Here is a 12,180-nt window from a genome sequence, read left to right as displayed (position 1 = left end):
AAAAAAAAAAAAGAGAAAGAGAAAGAAGAAAAAATCATGTCTCACTTTTCGACAATAATTATTTTCGAACTCTGTATATTGAGTTCAATGGTAATTGGATTAAATTTAAATGCAACTAAATGCGGCACGTTATATTGCACAAGTTTGGAATATTGTAGTGCAGTCGATACTTTATGCAGACCATGCTCGACCATTTGTAACCCAGACGATCATAATCATCAACCTGAAGATTGTCGGAGAGATTGTCAAGGTAAGAAAAAAGAATGATGGTTCTTTGTTATATATATTCGTGAAAAATAGAAGAACAAAATCTACCTGAAATTTTACTACGAGATTGGTTAGAATGCGGCCAATTATTAGAGGTTCTTTTGAAATGGATCATAAATTTTCTTTTCAAAGTTTCTAATGCATTTTTCTATCTTCTTTTTTCTTTTTTACCTTTTTACTGGGCCTTCCTTTCTTTTCTGTTAAGAGGAAACTTTGAGTGTTCGTGCAAGGTTTGGATAAAATCCTAACGAAATACATAGGTGGTCCTTTTAAAAGGGATGGGATCCTTTCCCTTCTCTTCTGTCGGATAAATATTACCCTTAGGGACCTGCTATGGAGAAGACGGGAGAGGAAAAGAGAGAATTTAAACCTTGACGTTAGGTTTCTGTATTCAACGATACAGGTTTTCTTTAAGAATACATTCTACTCTAACAGGACTCTTTTCAATGAGACCTAAACAAATTTGAGTCACGTTCCTACGTTTGCAAATCGACACAAATTACTTTTTTTTTTCTTTTTCTTCTTCTTCTTATATTTAAAATAACGTTCTAAGAAAATGCATTCTCATACTTACTAAATAACACAATTTTGTTAACTCTACTTTAAAATATTTTGTAATATTTATTCGCGAGTAGGAATGTACTTTTTTATAGTCGTATACCTGAGATATAAACTTTTTGAATATATTAGTTAAAGCGAAGGAAACAAGTTAGTTATTCTCGTTCCGTACGTAAGACAAGATTACGACACAAGTTACAATAATTTCCTAGAAAAGACGACGACGCCAACGTTTTCCTCCGCGCCATCATTTTATGAATGAAAAACCAGTTTACCGTGGCTCACGATGAATTTACTACCTCACGAGTAAAGATAGTACACATGCACTTTAATAAACAATTCACAGAAATAGATCTTACGCATAATTTCAATTCGCTAATTTTACAAAGATTAAACTTTGATAACAATTTTTATCCGTAGAACATTTATTTTGTACTTTTATTTTTTTTTTTTTTTTTTTATTAATGCGCGCACGTAAAATAAGACAAATAAAAATTAACTCACGATCGCGTCGAATGTTTGATCAGGTGATATTCAAGTAGATAAAATTATTTTTTTTATTTCTAAATGTTCATCTATATATATATATATATGACGAATATTAATTCATTGTTACCATTATTATTCCATAAATTGTAAAATAAGACGTATCGTTTTTTTAAAAAATTTTCGAAAAACGCGAGAGATTCAATGCAATCAATTCTGTTTTTTTTCTTTTAAAGAAATTAATTATTTTTATTTCTGTACGAATTTCAAGATAAAACTCGATGATAAATTTTGTCATTTACAAACTGAACAAACTTCGATGTCAATATGATAAATATTTTTCCCAAAGAAATTGATTTCTTAGTTCGTCGCAATTAGTTGTTATGTTAGATCATATTTCAGTGCATTATACGATGTGAAATATAATAGCAGAATTATCATTTTCGATCTTATTCGCTTGTATATTAAATTCCGACCAATGAGTATCGATAAACATGTATTGTTATCGTATAAATTTCGTTTAAAATTAAAAAAAAAAAAAAGAAAACACTCTTAACCTCGGAATTTTTTTCGATGAATTTACAAAAATATACGCAATTTAAAAATCGACAGATGACCTCGGTATTATAAAATAAAAATTCGATCTTCCAAGAAAAATTAATTAACGTATCAAATAAAAATCTTCAAAGATATTAAATTCTACAAAAAAAAACAAAGAACAAAATTGATATGCGATTCTTCGAGGACTCTCTACGAGTGTATATATATATATATATAGAAAGTTAGGATAAAGTTATGTAATCCTATTGATATTTAAAATACAACTTCGTATGACCTAAAAAATAATAGAACCGTAAAGAAAAAAAAGAAAGAAAAAATAAACAAAAAGGAAAGAACATAAAAAAGAATACAAAATAGATAATATATATTAAAATGTGATGTCCAATAGCGTGACACAGAAATAATTTTATTCCTGTCCGGTTACTACCTGCTTTCCGCAAATCTTCACCGGAACGCATATATACGCTCGACGAGAGCGTCCTATACTCTCGACGAGGACCGCGTCCATTGACTTTGCACCTGACCGTCCCCGTTGGCTTCCCACGAACCAGCTTGATGACTCACCGGCTTCTATATACCTCCTTTTTTTTTTCTCTCTCTTTGGCATCTTCGTCTCCTCGGGAGGAATCTTCTTTCTTTCCCTTTTTTAAAAAAAAAAAAGAAAGTCTCCTCCTCCTCCAGTCTTCTTTCTTCTTTCTAAAAACACGCATCAATTTTATTGTTGTTGTTTGAAATCTGAGATAGAGAAAAACAAAATTTATTTAAATAAATTAATATTATGATATATAATAATAATGTTGAAAATATGTATTTATATATGATAATAAGAATTAAATTGTGATAATAACAAATCTTGATATATTATTTTATAGTCGAGTATTGAATATATTTGAGCCGTTTATTTTGAAAGTGGCCTAACTCCATTTTTCATTTTTTTCCGGTTACCCACGGTAACATGTACAGCTTCAAAAAAAAAAAAAAAATTTTTAATTTTTATTTTCATGTTCTTTTTATGTCAGATAAAAATCTAATGTTATTTTCTTTCAATCGTGCGGTAAGAAAGATAGAAATTACCCTCGTATCTGTTAAGTATTAAAAGCCAACATTACCGACACCTTCTTGAAAAAATTCTTTCAACTTCCCCTCAAACCCCCGCCCCCTCTCCCACCAACTATTCTCTTTTGCTTGAAGAAGAGGGATGATCTAGGTAATTTAAAAATTGTATGTATTGAGTTTCGTGGGAGCAAGCCGAAGGAGCCCCCCCCCTTCCCCACAACACTTTCCTGCTGGGCCCCTTTTATTCAGCATCTCGCGTTACACCTTGCCTCCGATTACGTTTCCTTCTCGTTGCGTCTTTGCAAAGAACCTCCTCCTCCTCCTTCTTCTTCTTCTTCTTCTTCTTCTTCTCCTCCACCTTTCTCCTCATCTACATTTTCATTTTTATTCTCCTCCTCCTTTTCCTTTTGCTGCCTCTCGACCAAATCAGGACCGCATTCGTACTTTTACGAACCTTCTTTTAAGCACTGCACGATTATGTGTGTGCACTAAAAACAAATATATTTTTTAATCGTTTCAAATTTATTTTGTTTTTTATTTATTGCAGATCTTTTTTATGTATTTTTTGTTTTTTTTTCATTTTTTTTTGTAATTTTTGTCCGAACTTAATTTCGATTAATTTAAATTCGTCTCGACATTTTATTATATTATTTTTTTTTATTATTATTTAATAATTATTTTTAATTTTTTTTAATTTATTATTATTTAATTATATTATTTTTTATTTAATATATTATTTTATTATATTATTATTTATATAATTATTCATTTATTTATTAATTTGTTTTTGTCTTCGCTGTGATTTCAGTTAATCAAATTAATACGTTTTTTATATATTCGTTATAATTTTTTCCTGGGATTTTTTCTTTTTTTTTTTTTGGTTAATCAAATTCATACGTTTTTTTTGTCTTCATTTATTTATTTGTTTTCATGGGTCTTATTATTTTTTAATATCATTTTTTTTTGTACGTGTTTCGTTTGGAAGATATATCTCAAAGGTTGCACGAAATTCAAGTAAGAATAAATACGGCCCTGTTCTTTAACAGCTTCGTCCTTTTGTTCGCGAAGGCAAAAGTCTAGAGGGTAAACTTTTTCTAGTGTGATCGTTTCCTCTTTTCAATCGAGACTTCCACATCGAAGAAGAATTCCCTTTGTATCTTTGTACCTTAAAGCATAAGGTAATTCAAATTGAAATATTTGATCTTTAAGAGATATTCGATACTTTCGTAAAAAAAAAAAAATAGACAGAGAGGAGGAGGAGGAGGACGAGGAGAAGGACGGATTATTGCGTCAGGTGTCGTACATAAAGTTGACATAATGTATTAACACAAGCAGGTATCTCTTAACGACCAATTACGAGCCAGCAAATACATATGTATTTCCTAATCAAACATTTCTCTATCATTATTCGTCTTACTAATACAAATTTCTTGCCTTCGATGATAAGTTCGATTTAAATTTACAATTTTTATTACAATATTCGATTTTTATTATAATTCCAAAAAATTCGCAATAGTTGGAAATGTTTTTCAAGTTTATAAAATACATTCCTAGACTCGTAGTTTTGTAAAAAAAAAAATAAAATTCCTGTAATAAATTCAAAATAAATGATCAAAGAATTTTTGGTTAGCTTCAAAACTTTAGGATAATCTTTTATAACGAACCTGAGTAATACGTTTGAACAACGATTATGCCAATGTCGACCTAGTTTACTTTTTCTTTCTACATCAGTTTAGAAAAGAAAAAGATAAGTATGTAGATATATATTATATGATATATATTAACGAACGAAGTAATCGCGAGTCCAATGAGTCACTTATATACTTTTATATACTATTAGATATATACTAGAGTATTACGCGTTATCTCAAACTACCTTCCAAATCGATTTTTATTGTATAAATGCTACTACACGTTAAGGTATTTCTCTTACTCCTTGATAGCAGAGACTTGTCGAGCAAGTAATCAACCAACAAAACCAACCAATACAACCAAGTATTGAATTATTCAGAATATTCTTACCTATTCATATAAACATATTCGATATATATATATTTATTTATTTAAGAAAGTATAATAATTAAATTAAACCAATTATTTAATTAAACAATTAAAAAAAATTAATAATTAAATTAAACAAAACCAACCAACCAAGTATTGAATTATTCAGAATATTCTTACCTATTCATATAAACATATTCTATATATATATATATTTATTTATTTAAGAAAGTATAATAATTAAATTAAACAAATTATTTAATTAAACAATTAAAAAAAATTAATAATTAAATTAAACAAAACCAACCAACCAAGTATTGAATTATTCAGAATATTCTTACCTATTCATATAAACATATTCGATATATATATATATATTTATTTAAGAGAATATAATAATTAAATTTTTATTAATTGACGTGTGTGTTTATAAATTTGAAAATACTTCAATTAAATTTTCTAGTACTTTTGTTATCTTTGAATGTATTGTTTAAATCAATAGAACTCTTTCCAAACAATAGTATTATGCATGAAGGAATAGAAAATCAGGATTTTCCCGAGTAATTTCTCTACTTCCTCCTCCTCATTCGTCTTCACTTGGTTATAGTCATCGCGTTCCTCACGCGAAACATAGTGAACGGTTGGTCGATCCGGTCGATGCCTTTTACCCAAGTAACTCGAAGAAGGTAACGACCGTCTCTACGTTTTGTTTGCAAGCAGGTTGCTAGGAAGCAACTTAAAGTCGAACTGAATGTGTCTAAACATCGGACGCTTGCGCATTCAACTAACTGACGCCATTTTTTCTTTATTCTTTGATCAACTAAACTCAAGAGTCTGATGTAGAAAAATTGTGGAAATTGTGAATCCCAATAAGTTTCGATCTCAATTTTTTTCTTTTTGCTTAAAAGTTGATAACATTTGTTCCCTTAACCCTAATTTGATATGCAACTAAATATCAAGAGTCTCGTGTTGTAAAAAAAAAACTATAGAAATTGTGAGTCTCAATTAATTTCAATCATCCAATTAAACATTTTCTCTTTATTTGTTTATTTGAATATTATTTTCTAAGTAAAGTTGATTACCTATTCCATTTTCATATTTCTTTGGTCGTATCGTAACATTGGACAAATCGTTTCTTGTGAATCTTCGATCATTTTTCTACTAATTAATGGTGCTTGTTCTATGGATGACATTGCAGGTAGGAAAGCTGAATAGATTTTCTTCCAATCAAGTTAGAGTAGAAGTTTTCTTTTTCTTTCGAGATAAACGTTTTTGGTACTCGGTGATCAATCATAATGCTTTACCAAGGGACGTGACAGGGCAAGAATGTTAGATCCTTTCTTATGGGGAATGGATACATACTTGACACTCGTGGTTGATCGTTTCATTTTGTTCATCGTTCATTTATCTCTTTCGTCGATATTTTTTTCATATATTTTATCTGCGTTAGGATGTTAAATACACGTTTATATTATCGTACTAATAATAGGATATAGGATTTTTTTATCTAAATCCAAGAAAAAACTATAGAAAAATATGCCAAGTAATGTAAATTAAATGGTATCGATTTGATTCGAAGAACTGTTGTGTTTAGTTACTTCGAATTCATTTCGCATGGAAACGTTTGTCAATATGAATAATAAATTGTACGTTCAGAATGATAAAAAAAAAACAAGAATCCAAGTTCGCCGGTAATAAACGACGATTCATTTTATACTTCGATACCAAACTAAATATTGCACGAACATAAGTTTGACAGTTGCAATGATCATCGAATGTGCATTAACAATTTGTATTTTTTGTTTAAAATTATTCTTTCTAAGTTACTAACTTTTGGTTGAACATTGACGATATATGAATCTGATATTACTGATATTTGTGAATAATAACAAATAAAATAGGACGAAAAGATGGCTAATATTAATTCTGGTCATGTATTTTATTTACTTTTCAGAATATATTTATGATCAACGGTACGCCCTCCGTAAGGAACTGAACCAGTACGCCCTCCGTGAGGAACTGAGCCAGTACGATCAGCTCAGAGGTAAGTTTGTACCTCTGGTGAATGCTAATTCGTCGTTGAGTCATCCTTCGACCTTTCAAATAAAATACAACGAATAAGATTCGTCCGAGTCTGGAGATTTCAACGACTTCGATGCCGACATTTTATCGAAATCAAATTTCTTCTCGAAACTTAATCAATTATTTTTGTTGATTAACGAAGCAACAAATTCATTAAAAAAAAAAAAAAACAACAACAACAACGGTTCATTCGTCATTGGAAATAATTAAAGAACGGTTCATTGATATATGAATTTTTATTATCGAAAATAATTCAAATCGAATAAACGCATATCCTATTCTTCAAAATACTAATTCGTAATATCGATCAAATAATCTAATAATCGAACTATAGTAGAACCTGGCAACAAATTCATTATCAAGAAATTAGCATAACTGTGAATTCCGTTCTCTTAACAACCGCTAGATTTTATTTATGCAAATGAAAGCTACAGTCACGTATTCTCGTTCTCGTTCTCTTCCGGTAACATTAATTATCTAGTTTATACTATACCTTTTAAAACAATGTATATTATAGTTAAGTAAAAATCGCTTTCACTTAAACGACCGACGCGCATGGTAGATTTTATACTCCGTGAAAGTCTTGAAATACAAAATTTCTTATCAAAAGAATAAGCGAAATCGAGTTAATCGTTAAAGAAAACACAAACGGTTCGTTGATTTCGTAGGTGAAAATTTGTTACTTCCGCGTGTATTATTATTACATTTTCCTTTTTTCTGAAATATAATCTCTCCATAAGAATTTTAAATAGAAAAATATAATAGTAATATTTTTTATCGTCGAACGGATAAGTAACAGTTTGAATATTTTTCAGGAGAAGTCGACAGGCTACGTATTTTGTTAAGCGTTACATTAACGTTAACGTGTTTGGCAATTATGGTAATCGTTTTTCTACTAATCAAAACTTTTGTACGATGCAACAAAATTGGAAACGCGATAAGTAACGTGTTCTCCAAAAAATGGGTCAAGGTTGGTAAAATTATATTTTTTTTTTCAAATACAAAAATTCATTATAAATAGCTAATAAAATTGAATTAAAAAAAAGAACAAAGAAATAGAAAAGATAAATATTTAAGTTAAAATATAATCAATAAAATTAAAAATAATAGAAAATATATTACTTTACTTACAAATCGGATGAAATTTCAGAAAGCTACTAACAACAACAAGGTACAGGATGACGTCGAAAATGGTAACGTAAAAAATCCGAACAATAATCAAAATAATTTGAAATTGACTATGCCGACGATAAGTGCAACCGTATCTTCCTCGGAGGATAATTCAAACAGCAATAGTACACCTAATACAACTAGTACACCCCTTTCAAGGAGACATCCTAGCGAAGATACAACTTTAGATTACGCTTACGATAATCCTGCCATGACACCCAGCCCTGAAGCTGCTCAGCTTCGTACCAAACGCGAGAGTTCCTTTTAATTATCTCCAAACAATCTATGTTCAAACAAAAACAAATATTCATCCTCCTGTTATTACTTTTTAACAACAACAAAAATACCAAAACGCAAAAATGCATAATTACCGATCGAACTTTTCGATAGAAAATATTTAACCTTTTCTTTTTTTTTTTTAATTTATTTCTTTCCCCCACAATAAATCATAGAAATAACAGTAGACAAGATGTAGGTACTAGATGTTCTTAAAAAAAAAAAAACGGTGTCTTTTTTTCTATACTATCTTCTTAAAAAAAAAAAAAAAGAAAAAAATATTTATCAAAGTGGACTGACAATGAGTCGATCAAAAAAAAATAATATATTTTATGATTTATTTTATATCATTAAATAATATGTTATAAGATAAATCGTAAGATTAATTTTTCTTAATTATTCGACTCGTGTAGTCTATTTTTGTAATTATCGGCACGTGTGGATCATTTTTCTTCCTTTTTCTTCTTCTTCATTTTTAATATATAAATACTTTTAAGTATTACGAAGCTTACAAAATATGTGTATGTACAGATAAACGTAAACTACTAACGCGTTTTAAAAAAAAAAAAAAAAAAAAACAAAAAATGATAAGAAATAAGAATGGAGAAGCAACGGACGAACGCGTTTTTCGTGCGTTAGCGAACCGAGCGGCTGTGTGACTTAAATAATTTATGTTATATTCATTTTTGACGTCCTTTTCAGTGACGTCATCGCGCCGGAGGAGTGCAAACACCTTCGCGTAAGTCTCGTTTAATAGAAATAACTCGCGAATTATTAATAACATTATCTTAACGATAATTAGTTTTGTAATAACTTAGTACATAGATATTACTTTGATAAACTTCGTTTCAATAGTTTTTTTTTTTAATAATCATTCTGAAAAAAAAAAAAAAATAAGAATATATTTCCTTATCAGCCATTCCGTCCATGAAAGGCCTTAGGAGCAAACGTGCGTGCACGTTTTGCATAGGACGACGAGATTCGTTATGCAAAAACGAGAATTAATTCACCGGGAATATATTATATTAATAAACAATTTTTTTACAATATTATTTTAATCATTACTATTCTCTCGTTTTGGATATTATATCATTCAATATAATAAAATCAAAATAGCAGAAAAAAAAACAAATATTAAACTTACTTTTATATTATTATTATTATTATTAAGGAGAAAAAAAAGTTTTAAATACGAGACCCCCCCCCACTTCCAATTTATACGCAATGTGCCTTAAAATGAATACGTCCCTGTTATCTAATCGCGAGAATTGTTCTCGTTTCCGTCATAGTTTCTTGTCGTCCTTAGAAAATAAATTAAGCTATTATTCACGATATCATCGTCCGTGTTAGATACTTAAAACGAGATTTAGCTGAAAAAAAAAAAATTTCACGCATTTACGCAAAAATAGAAACGCACATGCACACACACACACACAAAACACACATTATTGCACACGCATTGATATTTCGAGAATTAGATTTAAGAAGTTTGAATCATTTGATCGTCTTAAACGACGATCATAGTCTTCCAGAAACGAAGATATTATTTTGCCCTTGGCAGCTCTTACTATACTTATACATATATATTTTAATATATATATACATATATTAAAATATATATATATTTAAGTTCACATTTCCTTTCTATCCTTCTTAAGCAACAATTCATTATCCCGTTCCTTCGAAAATCTATTCTAAAATACTATTTAAGTTTATGTTAAGACCGTACTTCTACTACTACTACTACTACTACTACTCCTTACCAGGTTTTAATAGAAATTCTCTTGGAACAAGTTAACGCTTACCTTATACCTTTCACGAGTTACAAAGTGAATGAATATCGCTGAAAAGCACTTCGTTCTTCTACTTTTCCAAGTAATTTTCCTCGGTAACGAGCTGCTAAAGAAAATCATATTTTAATTACTTTACCATCAATCCTCTCTTTTCACTAAATTTATACTATACACTAGGTGTCCTGAGAGTCATCTTACAAATATAAAAGTATAAATCTATTAATCGTTTTAATAATAGAAAATTGTTAGATTTATTATTTGAATTATTCCATTTCAAATGAATGAATGAATGATATGCATGAATTAGCAGTTAAAATTTTCTTTCAAAAGTATAAGTACCATTATTTCAATTGTCTTGATTAAAAATGTAGTTTTATTATGACTTTTAGGACACCCTGTATAATTAATTAGTTACGTTATAATTATATAGATTATAATCTTATTAAATGATATTATTTTAAATATCTGTACATTTTAGTATTTAAATTGCATCGTTTTAAATCGATTAGTATTATTTCATTTTATCGAGTTCATGTTTAGAGATTAGAATTGATTGACGCGATCATTGATCTGATCGTATTTTTTTTTTTTTTTCATCTTATATTACTATATTTTTGTAAGTTATTTTTATTGTCTTGCGTATTGAAATGTTCATAGAATATTTTTGAAAATAGTACTTAAGTGATTTGTATTATGAAAAATTGTGCATATGAAAGAGCAATAATGTTAAGTTGTATAGTAGATTTTAATGTTAGAAATGTAAGTAAGGTTAGATCAAATTTTGGATTATCGTTTAAAATCATATTCCTAAATTAGTTACTTCAATTTCGCGTGACAAACGAGCAATACACCATTCAGCACATATCGTATAGATTTAATAATAATTAAAAAAAAAAAAGTAATAATGGAACGATTGTGTTAGATTAATTTTTAACTTAAGAACGTTCTACATTCTTAAGAATCGCGTTGTTGTAAAAATGAAAATTAATATAAACCTCGTCGAATTTAGGATATACAAATTAATATCGATTAATATTGTAACCGTTTGAGAAAATTATTTGTGATGATCGAATTAATTAATAATAATAATTAAAGAAATATTTGAATAAGTAGATTAAACGTGTGTGCGAGATGAGATTTTTACTTTTGGAAAAAAAAAAGAGAAAACAAAAAGTATTTGCCGATAAATCGTGTTTTCATTGGTTTTTTTTTTTTTTTGAAGAATTGTTCGACAATCTTAGATAATGGCCGGATAAATATTTCGTGCCCTTCTTTCTTTTTCCAATTTTATAAACGTTTTTTAACGCAAAGTATTCTATATGATACTTTTTGCACCAATACTTAATCGTAAGATATAAAAATTGTTTGAACACTCTTGGACTCCAATATTTGCATGCGAAATATTATCTGATAAGGGAAAAAAAAAATAAAAGTAACATATTAATACTTAACTTTGAACATTTTTTCTCGAACTTAAATTTGAATGTTCGTTAAATTTGATACAAATCAATGCCGATTCTAACATCACGTAACCGGGAAAGTTCAAAAATATGTTCAAAACAGGATGAATTTTTTTTTTGAACTTGATTATTGAATATCAAATTGAAAATATTATAAATCATATTTCTTCCATGCAATGCCTTGAAATTAATTTTTTTCCTATCTAATGGAAAAATTCATTCGAAATCTTTTGGTGTCGAAGAAAATTCAATTTCAATATTTTGTCTTAAGCAATGGAGGAATAATATAATCAATTGTTTCACCAAATATGTGCGTATCTAAAAATATGTTTAAACGAAGTGTTAATATAAGTGCCAAGTTTTTTTCTCATTGTGATTTATCGATCGAGTTCGATTTTGTCCAGATCGAACTTTTACTTTTTGTATAAATTTGTACTTACGTGATCGATACTTGATCGCAAGAATTTTGA

The 12,180-nt window shown here is 28.7% G+C and overlaps 1 protein-coding gene across 2 annotated transcripts; it reads left to right on the top strand.

Annotated features, from left to right (window-relative positions):
- The first annotated feature begins 2 nt into the window (after positions 1 to 2).
- On the top strand, positions 3 to 8,669 carry LOC122522424 (protein grindelwald). Of its 2 annotated transcripts, none has more exons than XM_043643516.1 (4): positions 3 to 250; positions 6,884 to 6,973; positions 7,830 to 7,981; positions 8,162 to 8,669. In XM_043643516.1, the coding sequence occupies exons 1-4, from the start codon at positions 37 to 39 to the stop codon at positions 8,447 to 8,449; spliced, it is 744 nt and encodes a 247-aa protein (XP_043499451.1). In that variant the 5' UTR covers positions 3 to 36; the 3' UTR covers positions 8,450 to 8,669. The 2 variants fall into 2 exon arrangements, with proteins under 2 accessions (XP_043499451.1, XP_043499450.1); XM_043643515.1 differs by having other exon boundaries at positions 7,827 to 7,981.
- Positions 8,670 to 12,180: the final 3,511 nt, after the last annotated feature.

Source organism: Polistes fuscatus, unplaced genomic scaffold (genome assembly GCF_010416935.1).
Source record: "Polistes fuscatus isolate 324 unplaced genomic scaffold, CU_Pfus_HIC Scaffold5, whole genome shotgun sequence".
NCBI classification, from domain to species: Eukaryota; Metazoa; Arthropoda; class Insecta; order Hymenoptera; family Vespidae; genus Polistes; species Polistes fuscatus.
The sequence above is the reverse complement of the archived record's forward strand: the minus strand, read 5'-3'. Positions and strand labels throughout refer to the sequence as shown.